The sequence below is a fragment of the Talpa occidentalis genome, unplaced genomic scaffold (genome assembly GCF_014898055.3).
Source record: "Talpa occidentalis isolate TD23 unplaced genomic scaffold, MPIMG_talOcc4v2.1 talOcc4.8, whole genome shotgun sequence".
NCBI lineage: Eukaryota > Metazoa > Chordata > Mammalia > Eulipotyphla > Talpidae > Talpa > Talpa occidentalis.
Genome location: NW_023605194.1, coordinates 106,719,814 through 106,734,207, shown reverse-complemented (window position 1 = coordinate 106,734,207; position 14,394 = coordinate 106,719,814). Strand labels below are relative to the sequence as shown.

The 14,394-nt window shown below is 34.2% G+C and overlaps 1 protein-coding gene across 4 annotated transcripts in view; it reads right to left on the bottom strand.

Annotated features, from left to right (window-relative positions):
* Window positions 1-14,394, bottom strand: part of LRBA (LPS responsive beige-like anchor protein) — a 493,454-nt gene that overhangs the window by 395,637 nt on the left and 83,423 nt on the right. For all 4 annotated transcript variants that reach the window (XM_037497443.2, XM_037497442.2, XM_037497444.2 and 1 more), the window contains 2 exons: window positions 1,610-2,665; window positions 588-766 (listed from right to left, as the gene is read on the bottom strand). In XM_037497443.2, the coding sequence (XP_037353340.1) occupies window positions 588-766; window positions 1,610-2,665 (1,235 nt within the window). The remainder of the gene's footprint in view (window positions 1-587; window positions 767-1,609; window positions 2,666-14,394) is intronic.

Here is a 14,394-nt window from a genome sequence, read left to right as displayed (position 1 = left end):
TAAATTATTATTAAATGGGGAAAAAATCAGAAGTCATGAGGCACAAATTAAGAGGTAAATTATTACTAAATAAGGTATTAAAAATTAATTTTTTATTAATGTATTCTCAGGTAATGTTTTAGGATAGTTTTAAACAGAATAACAACATACCAATAATAAGCATATTAAGCATTTTTAAAACCATAAAACAGTAGAAGATAATCTGAAGCATACAGTTTTTTATATTAAATATATACTGAAAAATTGGATGTTATAGTTGAATCCAAATTTTTTAGTACTGCTAGTAATAAACCTACTTGGCTGACTTACCTTTAGGTGAATTCCAAACATAGAAAATATACTGTTTTAAATCCATGGCAGATCTTTTAGAAGAAAAAGCTCTTACTTTCAAGTTTTTGTAACACACACAGGGTAGTTCACTTTTATAATAGACAGTAAAATTCACAAAACCCCACCATAGAAATAACTTCTACTTTTTAAACAAATTTATGAAATCAACTGCAAATGTTAATTCTGCAGGGTTAAATTTCTTAGAAAACAAAGATTAAAATTTATACACATCTTCTGTAGTAAGCATATGAACAAACCTTCTCCACATTTGTATATCTGTTTCTATTGAAAATAACAGATCAGTGAGCAAACGCTGGTGTGTATGAGACCACTTGAACTCGGGAATACGGAACATAGAAGATCTGGAATCCCTTCTTTGTCCATTAACTGCATCTGACGCTACTCCCTGGCCTGGCCGCTCCTGTTGCCTTGACATCTATGCAGAAAATAAAAAGAGTAATAAAATAAATTCAACTTCAATAGAAGGCATTAATAAATAATTTAACAGTTTCCATGCAATTCACTTAAATATATTTTAAGATACTAAAGAACTAAATTAGGGGGAAATTATCACTGAGTAATAACTAATACCTTAATACATTCAAAGTAAAGTTATCACAAACGCTAAAGTGCAAAATTCAACAGTAATTACCGTGGAACCATCTTATTACTCCACCAGCTAATGTAGCAGTTTATAAAGGAATCAACCAAACAGGAAGAAGAGGGCTAGAAGCACAAGAGTTGAATAATGTGGAAAATGACATTCATTTCCTCATGAATCACTGTGAGATACTGGCAAGCAGAAAGTTGTGCTTCAAGGTCCCTTTAAGACTCTTGCCTCTCACAAAGTAAGCAGACCTCATGGAACAACACTTGAAACCACAGACTGTGTATTTAAAGTTATACACTGCAGCGGATTCTACAGGAAGGTAGCCCCAGATTTTGTTGGAAAAATAATGCACTATGACTGGGTTATCAAATAAAGAAAAAAAGGCAAGTATTTCCAAGGATTCCTTAATAGACTAAAATTATGCCAACCCTCAAATATGAAAGTAGCAACTTTTGGAGATGCTATGGTGAAAGTAATAAAAGTTGCCTTTAATGAACTTATAATAAAAGTTGAACCCTATGCTAAAACTAATCCTTACATTCATTACCTTTATGTAGTTACAAATAGGATACAAATCACATTCCAAAATGAAATAAGCTGTAAGTCTATATACTTCCTCTATTTTAACTCAATGCAACTGCAACTCAAGACAGCAATAAATATATTCACCTCTAGCACAGGCTGATGAGGTTGAGATGCTTCCACATTTGTGCTGGCCTTCAATTCCAGTCTCTCAGTATCTGTAGCAACACTGGAAACATCCAATTTAGCAATCCTCTTCTCAGAGGTAGTAGGAGATTCAGAATTACTACCATGAGAATTACTACTTGATTGGTTTTCTCCAGTCCTTTTCTTCCCTTCCTCAAGCATCTGACCAACTTCTGATTGTACTGTTGTCTGGGAAGCCGTAATGTCTGGTGAGGTAGTTGAAGATCCTGATGCTGTCATAGTCAAGACTCCACAATCTTTAGAATCTTGGGTTTCAGTATCCATTTGCTTCTTACTAATGGATTCTTCCGCTTCAAGTATTAATTTGTGTTCATTACTGAACACGTCCAGTCTTTCACTGACTTCAGATGCAGCTGGAGACAAACTATTATCCTGGAGTTCTGTGGGTAAACTGATTTCCTCAGTAGGACTACTTTCCACCTTCAGTTCTACATAATCATCATCATCTTCTTCCTCTGCTATAGACTTATCCAAAAATTCTGGCACCTCTGAAGCATCCTCTTCTGAAGGAGAACTTATAGAAGCAGTTATTTCACTGACAGTCATTATATCTTTGTCAGTTGTTTTAAAAGAATTGGAGGAAATAGTGACAGATTCTACTATGTCAGAAGATGCTTCTAAATCACCTGTATTCACTGTTTCCTTCATTGGTGTTTCTTCTAAAGCAATTTCATCCATTAACTCCTGATTTTTGTGTCCAGTTTTCTCTTCTTCATCCAAGGTTGTAGGAGTTTGCAGTTCATTGTTGGGTGCAGATTCTACTGAAGTTGTGTTCTCAATACTTGACTTTTCATCACTGTTTCTGGCCATGTGAGGAGACACAGGAGAATTCTTCACATCTGACTGCTGAGATCCTTCTGAAATGTCAACATCCCCACTACTACTAGCAACAGCTTGAACCAGGCTTGAAGAACACTGTCCTGCTTCTTCATCAATTTTTCCCTGGTGTTCCCTAAACACATTAGCAAGGTTCTCTTTGTGTATTTCAAAAGTGACCTAGATGAAAAACATACAATTAGTCCAAATATACCTCCAAAAAGGAAAGAAACTAAACATACACGATATAAAATTAAAATATTTTAAAAAATTTTCCAAGTGCATGGCTTATATAATATACTAAAACAATTTTATCTCATTTCATAAAATGATAAAAAGTAGATAACAAAAATCTGAATATTAAAAAAATTATAGCTGATCTTAATAACAGGTTACAACGGTAGCAAAGCATAACATGAACTTGTTTATTTAGTACATTCTGAAATATGTCCAGGAAATAAATACACTATTCTATTGGTGTCTTTAACTTTTACCAGTGTCTACATATCATTGGGAAGGAATTTGTGCACTAAATAACACATTCTTTCAATTGCAATGAAAACCTATATCCCAATGAGTTATCCTCAAGAGAGATTAAAAGTATCAGTTAATTATGTTAACTATTATAGCAGCTCTCCATATTCTGGGTAAGCTACCAAAACTTACTATGTTAAAAAATACAAATTCTTTTAATAATTAAAAAAATATCTAGCCCTTCCAGAAAGGTGAACCACAATTTTCAAAGTCTGAACTGATGACAAATGGTTAAAAGTCCCACTAATTCATTTATGCATGCATTCACTCCAATTATATGTAAATGATGACTACATATTCAGCACTAGGAACATCCCCATATATTCTTAGCCTTTCAACAACTAAACTGAAAATACTGATTGGAGGGATAGAATAAAAGTGTGCTATGGCTTTAGAAATCCAAAACTTTATAATTTTCTTATTAACTGATTATTAAAGTCACCATTATATGATCGCCACTAGTGTTTCCATGGGAAATCCTCCTTTAAACAGTATAATACATGTCAAAAATAGATATCAATCAATGCTAGAATGATTTGTTCTATAGCCTGTATCAATCTACTATACATTCTACTATACATATATACACACACACACGCTAAATTGAATCTTCATTCAACAATCCTTTATTGAACCCTCATTTAGGATGGTAGATGATTTTCCCCCCAAAGATCCTTAGGCCCCACTGTATCATGTGTGTGAACAGGTTGGTAAATGGCAAACAAAAATTTAAATGATGCACAATGCACATATTTCTTTCTATAGTTATTAACTAGCTTTTACTCATGACATATATTTATTCATGCCACAATGTGATATAGGTAAAATAAAGATGCTTAGGGACTAAACATTTTCCCACTTGAAAACTGAACACCATTAGCCCTTCACATTTCCCTATGTGCCCATCCCTAACTTTGTTTCCCAACCTCCCACCATTATCCTGAGGAAACTACTATTCTGACATTTCTATTCATTATTCCCTACTTAAGTTTTACTGCCTATATAGTAAATACACCTCTTATGCTTAGTTTGAAAAAACACACAAAGACAATCCTAGGTAGCTATGTAAGGGCAATATTACCACAACCAGTCAAAGGCTCCCAGGAAAGGGCTAGTGACACATAATCTGACTTGGTGGAAGGCTCAGCTTCCCCGAAAAGATATTTAAGGCTATTTCAGGTAAGTCTGTAGGTAAGGCCATTGGAATATATTGTGAAATATAAAGGCCAAGAGAACTGAAGCACCTATGAGCAGTAGTGTGGTCCAAGCATGAGTACCTGGCATGAATAAAAGGGCTACTTATTATTTTTCAATTCTAAGTTCACCATGGTCTACCACTAATGTCAAAAGTAAATCAAAGCATACCAAATTATTGAGGGGTTAAGTGAGAATCCTCAGGTGATCCAGGTGTAGCATGACAAGAAAGAGTTGGAACTGAATCAGCACATGGTCAAGGTAAGCTAAGCAGTCATATTATGGCCCAACTCATGTAATTTGACCAGATTTTTTTTTTTTAAAGTTACAAAGGAACTTGCCATTTCAGTGATAACTATGCCTACCTAGATGGACTATCCTATCTACCACACAGCTGCTATCCTGGGATCTTCCTTCATTATAGCCCTGAATATTCCTTTCATCTCTCTTCTATGTGGTTACTCCTGTCTCTTATATCCCTTATCTTTTTCTTTTTTGGTGCAGTACAGTCTCTAAAGCTTTGAAAAAGGGAACATATCAAATTAAATTTCTAAAGGTTGAAAATATATTTCTTTTACATTCATAATTAATAGACTCAATATAAACCACAGGTTGGAAAGCATTTACATTCAGAATTTGACAGGTAATTTTTCATTGCCTTATTACTGTGCCGATTGTTGGGAAGTCAGAGAGCATTCTGATCCCTGATCCTTCTACCACCTATTTTGTTCTCTGTGAAATCTTAGAAAATCTTTCCTTCTTAGTGCTTTGAAATTTCATAAGGATTCTTGACATGGATTTTCTTTCATCCATCACTCTAAATGGTCCCCTTCAACCTAGCAAAAAATATATCCTCTGGTTCTGGGAAATGTTCTTGAATCACTTAATATATACCTTCTTCCCCTCTTTTCCTGCCTTTCTCTCTCACTGGGCTTTCTTATTTTTGACACTGCACTGATTAGTCCTCTAATTTCCTGATCTATTTCCTATCCCTTTGTCTTTTGGTTCTAGGATCTAAGCAAGCTCTCACTGAGGAGCTTCCTCCTATGTTACTCTGGCTAGTCACTTCTTTGCTGTTCAAATTTTTCTTCTCTAAAATGTGTATTGTACAAAGCTAGAAAAATTTTTATTTTACATTTCCCGATGTCCCTGGTATCACAAAAATTGTCTCTCTTTAGTATTCCTTTAGAAAATGTTTTCCAGAAAAAGTACTTTCTCTGTCACTCTGAGATGTAAATCTTTCTAAAAGATAATAGAGCTCTTACTAGTTTTGCACCCCAGCAATGTCTTTCCAGGAGACATGGAGCCATCTCTTTGAAACATGAACATCAAGGAGGATGGTGCCCTGTCTCCTGTCTCAGTAGGAGTCTGGGGTACTTTGCTCCAAGATGTAACCCTTACTTGTCAAAAATGTGAGAATTTTATTCTTTCATTTGGCTAAAAATAACTACATATATGTAATTCAGTGCATTTACCTGACCACAGATATAGGTGCAATTTATTTTTGTCTCTGCAAGTTCTTTAGTGGATTGACTATTGCGTCAATCCTGGTTTAATACTTATTTAATAATATTGTTTCATTCTTTTCTACATTTTGAGAAGATATTTTTGTATTTATAAAAAGTTCTGGTTTTAATTATTTTCTCAACAGTACAGTAAGATTATCAACATATAGTTGTTGCTGGGTGATAAAATGGGCTATGATATGTGAAGTGTTCAAAATAGTACAATATGCAAAATAAGCACTATGTTTTTATCAATATTACAATTATTATTAATTTCCAATAGGTATTGTGAGGTTCTTTGCCTATTACTATAAAACAGAATTCTATTCTAGTTTCAAGGTTTAGAATCTACCCAGGAAGGGCCTCCCCTGGTGGCACAGCCATTGAGCGCTGGGCTGCGAGGTTGCCCACAGCCTCTGCAGTGCCAGTTCGATCCCTGGCAGCAGACGAGGGTCTGACAAAAAAAAGACAAAAAAAAAAAAAGAATCTACCCAGGAGGAGGGTGGAAGGAGGGGGGGAGGGGAGAGTTGAGAAGAGAGTAAAGGAGAGCATGGTGAGTGTGGTGGAGGGCTGTGGGCACTTGGGTGGTGGGTAAACTATGGTGACCACCCCTGAGGGGAGAAATCCTGTATTACAGAAAGTCAAACAAGGATGTTTAAAAAAAAATTTTTTTAGAGTTAGAAGTTACAGGGGCCTCCCTGGTGGCGCTAGGGGTTAAGTACAGCACTGAGAAGCTATCGGCAGCCACTGTATCATGAGTTCAATCCCCGGTCAGGGAGCAACCCACATGGTGCAGCAGACCTCTCCTCTCTTGCCCACTGCTCCCCTCAGCAGTGTATTTCAATCAGTCTGCCTGTTCTGTTTCCTACTCTGTCTCTGGTGAATCCTCTCACCCCCTCTGGCGTGTACCCCAGTTCCTATATGCATAAATCAATCTTTTTTAAAAAAAAAAGAGAAGGAACAAATAATTATGAGTTATTTGTTAATAGGCTATTAATTTAATAGAAAAAAATCTGTAAAACAAAAATATTCTTTAAAATATTATTCATGGTTTTATAGTAACACTTGTGCTAAGGTTACTAACATAATGGTGAAACAAAATTTTTGTAGTACTTTACTGTAGCCACAGTAGATAGTCAATTATACAGAACTAACGTTCCCTACTATTTTATAAACAACTTGAGGCATTCCTCCTGAATCTCCTGACATCCTCAAAATTATCCATAAAAGAATTTTAAAAAATACCTTTTGCTATCACAATTATCTCTTACAGATTGTTTTCATGATGCTCTTGTTAGTAAAAACTTAATGTACAAGTTCTATGACTAACATAGTCTTTCAACCATTAGATAATACCACTTTTACTCTAAAGGTGAAGCCATAGTCTTTTTTATTCATGACAGCTAAAAACTCTCAACTGGTCACTTGAAAATACGTGAAAAACTGGTCACTTGAAAATAAAGGGGACTCCCCTGGTGGCGCAGCAGTTGAGCGCTGGGCTGCGAGGCTACCTGCAGCCTCTGCAGCGCCGGTTCATTCCCCGGCCACCAGCAAGAATCCCACCAAAAAAAAAAAGAAAAAAAAAAAAATACGTGTTAAAGGATATTATTTAAAGTCAAAGATTTAAGCACAAGAAGATGGTTCATACAATACACATCTCAATTCAAGACAATGTATACTTTCATAAAGTACATTCTGAGTGTGCCACAGGGAATATTTTTATTTTGTGTTAGAAAAATTTGTAATCAACTCTGTTCCAAATAGTGCTTTGACTTCCCTAACAAGTCTGTTTATTCTTCTGCAAGTATGAATATCTGAAATGCTTTGAAAATTCTCAAGTTGGTTGATTTTTAAATTTCCCTTTAATTTACACCAATAGTCTAAAAGCTAAATGGCAAATGAGCAATTATCTTTGTTGTTATCTTTTTTGATACTGTTTTCCTTAAGGTATTTGTGACTGATAATTCCTAATTAATTACCAGATATTGTTCTAAATTACCCAGCTAAAAGACTAGTCATTAATCTTCACAATCATGTGATAGCTAATCTATAGCTGTTTCAATGTTTGGAAAGCACTTCTATAAACTACTAGTTAAAGATACTCACAAGCTAATAAATACAACATTTCTCTTGCCACTACCTTCATCTTAATGGTACTCAAATTTACTATTTAGGAGACCAAAAAATGAGTATACTACATCAAGAGATTAACATTATTATCCATATATTATTAAAATTTTGACCTATACTTAGATTTTTTTTAATGTCAGGAAATGTTTAAGAATTGGTTTTAAGCAAATAAATCATTTTCCTATGAAAATTCTCGCTGAGTATGCTAACTTTTAATTCTTTGGTTACAAGCCTTTCTACAATTGATAAATAGCTGTATAGTTCCCTATGGAGTATCAATAAACATAGTTCAAAATGATCAGCTGCACACAACAGCTTGAAACAACAGTTATATGGTAACATAAAATTTGTTACTATCAAATTATATTTACAATGTTATATTTACTGATCTATTTTATACAAAGCTTCTTGACTATAAATGTAGCTGACCCTTGAACATGGTTTTAACTACACAGATCTACCTGCACTTTCTTCTAAGGCACACCGGCATACTTAATATTTTAAATGAAGGAATTTGACAAACAGGTACAGAAATAACTCTCTGACCGCCCCATTCGCCTCTGAAACAAGTCATAGACATAGTAGATGTTAGAAAGACTCCCTTTTTTCCCTCAAAGCCTCTCATGTCAGACATGACCTCCTTATACACACAGGATTGTTCTTAAAGACTTCAAGTAATTCAAAGTGTGGTTTAAAGATAGGTATCTTACTGACAGTATACAGAAATTACATAACTATAACTAGAAAAGCCTGAAGTACCAAGAGAGGCTGACATGTAAGTTTGGCCTTCAGTAACAAATAATCATTTGCAAAGTATAAAAGGATTAAGGGCAAAGGGAGATGAGATACAGAAAGAATTTAATAAGATATACATTAAGAATGGATAGTGGAGGGCTCCCTGGTGGCTCAGGGGTTAAAGTCTCAGCACTATCAAGGTATCACCAGCCACTGTGGCATGAGTTCGATTCCCTGCCAGGGAGCTAACCCACATGGCTCAGCAGATCTCTCCTGTCTGGCACACTGCTCCCCTCAGTAGTGTATTTTAGTAGATCTGCCTGTTCTGCTCCCCACTCTGTCTCTGGTGAATCCGCTCATCCACTCCTCACACCTCTGGCCTAATCCCAGTTCTTCTACACAAAAATAAGTTAATTTTAAAAAACTATAAAAAAAAATTCTGCTAGGACAACTTATAAAGAATCCCACATCCCTGATGACCATGATATTTGATCAAATTTCCTGTGCCCCTTCATCCACCAGATATCTGAATAGCCTAACCTGCCTTTGGCAAGCTCACGGTTAGTCTGTTTAACTAGTCTTCTCTAGTTATGCCCCAGATGTTTCTTCTTAGTAACTTTGAATCAACTGACACTCCCATACTGCTCCCATCCCCACTTTCCTTGCTGTATATGGAATCAAGGTCCGTCCCTTACTGAGGTCTCTTTTCCCCTACTGCAATAGTTTCTGAAGAAGTCTCATTTTAACACTTGAACTACAGTCTGACTACAGTCTCTTTAACCATATTGTGTGTGTATATGTGTGTGTATATAATTTTAAATATCCTCTATCACAAAACTTCCTACTCTCAAAGGTCTTAAATTAACTTTGAACATTTTTTTAATTATCCCCATAAATTTCTCTATGTATGTTTTTGAAGAAATACAGAATATGAAAAGTAGACTAATTCATTTAATTACTGCTATAATTTTAAGTTGTCTAATATATAGATGTTATATCAAAGTTGTAACAGTTGCTTTGAAGTTCACCTTATTTTTAGTAAGCAATCCAAGTAAATATGTAAATCTTATACTTTTATAAAATGATTGTTGAGTATCACTTTCTCATTAACACCAAGAGGCAATTTCAACATAAGTCGTCCAACTACTTAGTATTTTTTTAATCTCTACATATCACACTAACATTTGGGAACATTCTAGAATTCATTTGAAATTTATTTTATTTTATTTTTTTTTTTTTATTTATTTATACAAGCACTGGGGACAGTCAGAAGCGCGGGAGGGTGAGACAATTCACCAGAGCCAGAGTGGGGAGCAGAGCAGGCAGAAGGACGGAGGTACACTGCTGAAGGGAGCAGCGGGTGGCAGGAGAGGTCTGCGCACCATGCGGGACCCTCCTCTGGTGGCCCGGGAGCAGCAGGGGATTGAACCAGCGCTGCATAGGCTGCAGGCAGCTTCGCAACCCAGCGCTCAACCGCTGCACCACCAGGGAGGCCCTGAAATTTATTTTAAAGAAAAAAATTTCCCTCCAACTTCCTTAAAATATAGAACAGAAGGCTGAAAAGTATTGCACAAAATGTTTACATTAAGTAATATATATGTAAATAAATTATGGATCATTCTGGGTTTTGTTGTATGCATTTATACTGTTCCAAATTTCCTACAATGAACATACACTGAAATATTTTTAATAATATTATTTAGCTAAGAAAATTTAAAGCAAGAGACTTTTCACAGTTCAATATAAAATACTGACAATCCATGGTATACGGAATTTTTTTAACTTTTCAAATTTCTTAAAAGAATGTATAGCTTTAAATTTTATTGCATAGGCACAATATACACACACAAATACACACATATATATATGAGCCAGTTTATATCTTGAGATTTTAAAAAGTACTTTTAAGAAACAGAAACATTTCATACAAGGTAAACTACATTTTCATAAATAATCTTTATGCTTAACCCTTTTCATGAGATTGTTAATAGTAACTAAAATCTTAAGGTATTTCAAATAATACAAGATAATTAAATATTTAACCCAAACTCATCTTTGGGGAAGGGGATTATCTATTCGATAGTATGAATTACTCAAGTATGAATACTCTTTACTTGCTGATAATTTTAAGTCTTTGATCCATTTTACCTTATGACAATATAGGCCTGGATAAAATACACTACCTAAGATTTTAGTTTATTTGTTGAGAAAGAAAATGTTTTTGACAGTTCTCATAATTCTGGATATATAAAATGCCCTAATTTAAATTTTCACTAAGGAGTACAAATATTTTAGCATATCAAGTGAAAACAGTGTTATTTAATTACCCAAGATATGTTTCAATTTGAAGTATTAAAAAAACAAAAAAGTAAAAATATAAATTGAGAAAACACACACAAAAACGAGATTAAAAAGGTTACTTTTAACAGGTAGACATCTGAAACCTGAGACCTAAGTAACAAATAGTGCAGTTACATGAGGAAGAGCCTATTACTGCTTATAAAACCTAGTTCAGCTGTTGGAGAAGAGGGATACAGTGACAAACAGCTTCCTTGCTACAAAGGTGGCAGGAAATCTATCAAACTGGACAATAAAATTGCAATTGAGTTTCTTTGGCTTTTTATAGCTGCTGAAAGTATCCTGATGTAACTCTGCAAAAGCTATTCAATTTTGCAAAATTAGTTTTTTACACAGCAGTTCTTTATCAAGAATCATGCTGTAAATTTGTGATATTAAAGTTTACAGTGGCTGCAAAAAGAAAAAATAAGCATCACTTCAGTATCACATGCATAAAAATATTTATAAAGGTCTAGAGTTAATATTTTCATTGAAAAAATTTGGTTCCAGTGAAGTGAGCAGAACTTTTACCAGCATGCTACAATTTTTTCACCTACATACTACTCCATCCTAAACTTTATTAAATATTGACTAGAAGAACCATATAGTGCTCAAGTTGTCCATTTTTCAAAAATAAAATTTAAAATTCCAAAAACATTACCATATTAATATTCAGATAAATTACAGAAGCCTCATAAAGGGGAAAAGCTTTTAAATCAATTAATAAAATTCAAACAAAGGAGTAAAAGGCATTTATTTACACAACACTAATATTAAAGGTAAAAACCACAAGAACCGATTTGCAAATTTAAAATTTTTATCTTCCATACAGAGTTAAGTAAAAATTAAGTAGTTGTTTTTTTATTGCACTTTAACAGCAAAAAGTAACAAGTCTAGTTTTACTCAGATAAAAATATTCCACAATTAACTTAATCAGTATCTATTCCCTTTTATAACTGTAATACTAAAATGAGTCAAACACTGGTCTAAAACCAAAGTAGGTATAAAAGGCTTTTCCACAAAGCAATTATTCTCTTTGCAAAAATTTCAAGATCTTTTAAAACCGTATAAGTCCCTGGAATAAAAAATATACAAAAGTTAGCTAAATAACATACACATAAAACAAATGACATCTATGCTACAGAGTTCTCAGGCACCCTCAGGTAAGGCTTTACTCCTGTACTGCATATATGTATTGTTTGGTGTTCACTGCTTCCTGCCTTGTTTTTTAAGCGATTTTTCTACATATATTGATTTCCATGTTAGAAAGTAACCTTTTTCAGGGTAAGGCCTGTTGTTCCTGATTCATTGCAAAGAAGGTACTCAAATAGAAGAAGACAGGAAGAACAAACAGGAGGTGTGGAAAGGAAAAATAGAAGAACAGAAGAGGGGGGAGGTAAGAGGTAAGTAATTAGACAATTAAAGATACAGACACAGAGTGACTGAAAATGAATGCACAGAGAAGAGCAGACAGAGAGGTGGGGGAGGGAGAAGTCAGAGTACAAATTGAGTAGAGAAATGTTGAAGGGACAAAGAGAGAGACAGGCAAAGAGTGATAGTGTGGGACAATATAAACTATACCAGTACCAACAGTCAATACTAATAGCCAGGGTGGTTAAGAAAAGACTTACTAATTGGAGATTGGGGAAAAGTAAAGTAGAAAGGGAAAGGATGAGGGGAAGGAAGAGAAGGGAAAGCGGGTAAAATAGAGGGGAGGAGGGGAAAGAGACACAGAAACTTAAAAGTATATCAAGAGAAATATTTAAGTGCTGTATATTCATCCAGAATGAGATGATCTGACAATAAGAAAATCTGTCATATAAGTCTTAAACAATATGAAGAATTTGGGTTAGTACAAAGCAGCACAAAGTGCATGCCATAAATAATCAAAAACAGATTTAAGAAAGTATGATGTATTTTAAAAAGACAGGAACCAATACAGCCAGGGTGTAGATTTTGTCAAGTGAAACAATGAAAGGTGAGGTAGGAAATATATTTTCAGAGAACAGTGAAAGATTATGTAGAGCTTAATTGGTAAAAAAAAAAAAAAAAAAAAAAATCATATTTGCCTTTCAAAGAAGATTAGAACAAAATGTCTACCGAGGGGAGTAACATTATGCAAGTTATTTTTAGGTTAAGAAATCTAGAGGAAAATAATGCCTAAGGTTATTGGCAAGTAAAATATCCAGAACAGAAGTGATCTGGGCATGTTTAAAAAACTACCTATTGTTAAGAAAAAAATAAACTTCAAAGAAGGCAAAAGATAAAACCTTGAAAAAACTCATCAAAAAGCATCAAGGGCTTGAGGCTTTAACATTACTTAGGACCTACTTATTCTACTCCCACTTATATTCCCGAAACAGTGCTTTTCTACAAATTAAGGATAATACAGTTGATACATCTTGGAATCAGCTTATTGGGCCATCATCAGCATTTTTAAATGAAAATGGAAAATGTAAGAGTGGATCATTATTTAGGTAAGTCTAAGGAGAGTAAATATTGTCTTATGAAACCACTGTTTCTGGTGAGTGTGATGAGAGGTAGGCCTGTGAGTGTATGTACATACAGACCTGGTCATAATAAATTTCTTACTGAGTCATAATTACAATAAGTTTGAAAATCACAACTCTATGAAAACCTTTGCCTTTACACAAATGAATTATTCACAGTCCTCACATGTACATATAACAAAAAGAATCTTAGAAACAAAACAATTGACAGATGAAAAAATCAGTAACCGTATGGACACTATGTCATTCTCACAAATTCTGAAAACAGGCAAAATTAGATGGTATATTTAGGAACCCATATTTTAACTTTTTAAAGATGGCAACAGTAGACACAAAACTCAAAATGGTGATTGTGTTTAGAATGAGGAGGTAAAGGTCAGACAGGATAAACCACACAGCATGTTCCTTCAGGGAAGACAGTCACAATTCTTCCTCCAAAAAAAAAAAAAAACAAACTTAATAGCTTTTATGTTATACAAATTATTTTGGATATAATTAATTCTTCCATTTAAAAGCTGTATTTATATCAAACATAAAGTGATTGGGTCTGACCTTGCATTGATGCTAAGGATGATAGCAAAAAGATAACTAAAGCTATTACAAATGAAAATAGTCATTGAGCACATAATTATTTTCGGGAATTTCACTCATTAACTCTTAACTTGAACTACACATATAACATCTATAATTTCAACATTAGATATTGGTAGTTAAGGAATTGTAAGAAACTTTGCTGAGTATATACAACTAAAAATTGAAACCCATGATTGAATTCTGTCTCCCATGATCTCTTATTTACACAAATGGACTGGTAACTGGATATAAATGTTAAGTCATAAATGCTCAAAAACCTCAAAGGTATTTGAGAGATCTCCTACAAATGTCTTTATTTTATAGATAGGAAATTCAAAGAGACTAGCTAATTGACTCTAAATACCCCATGACTTCAACAGTTCTCCAGCTT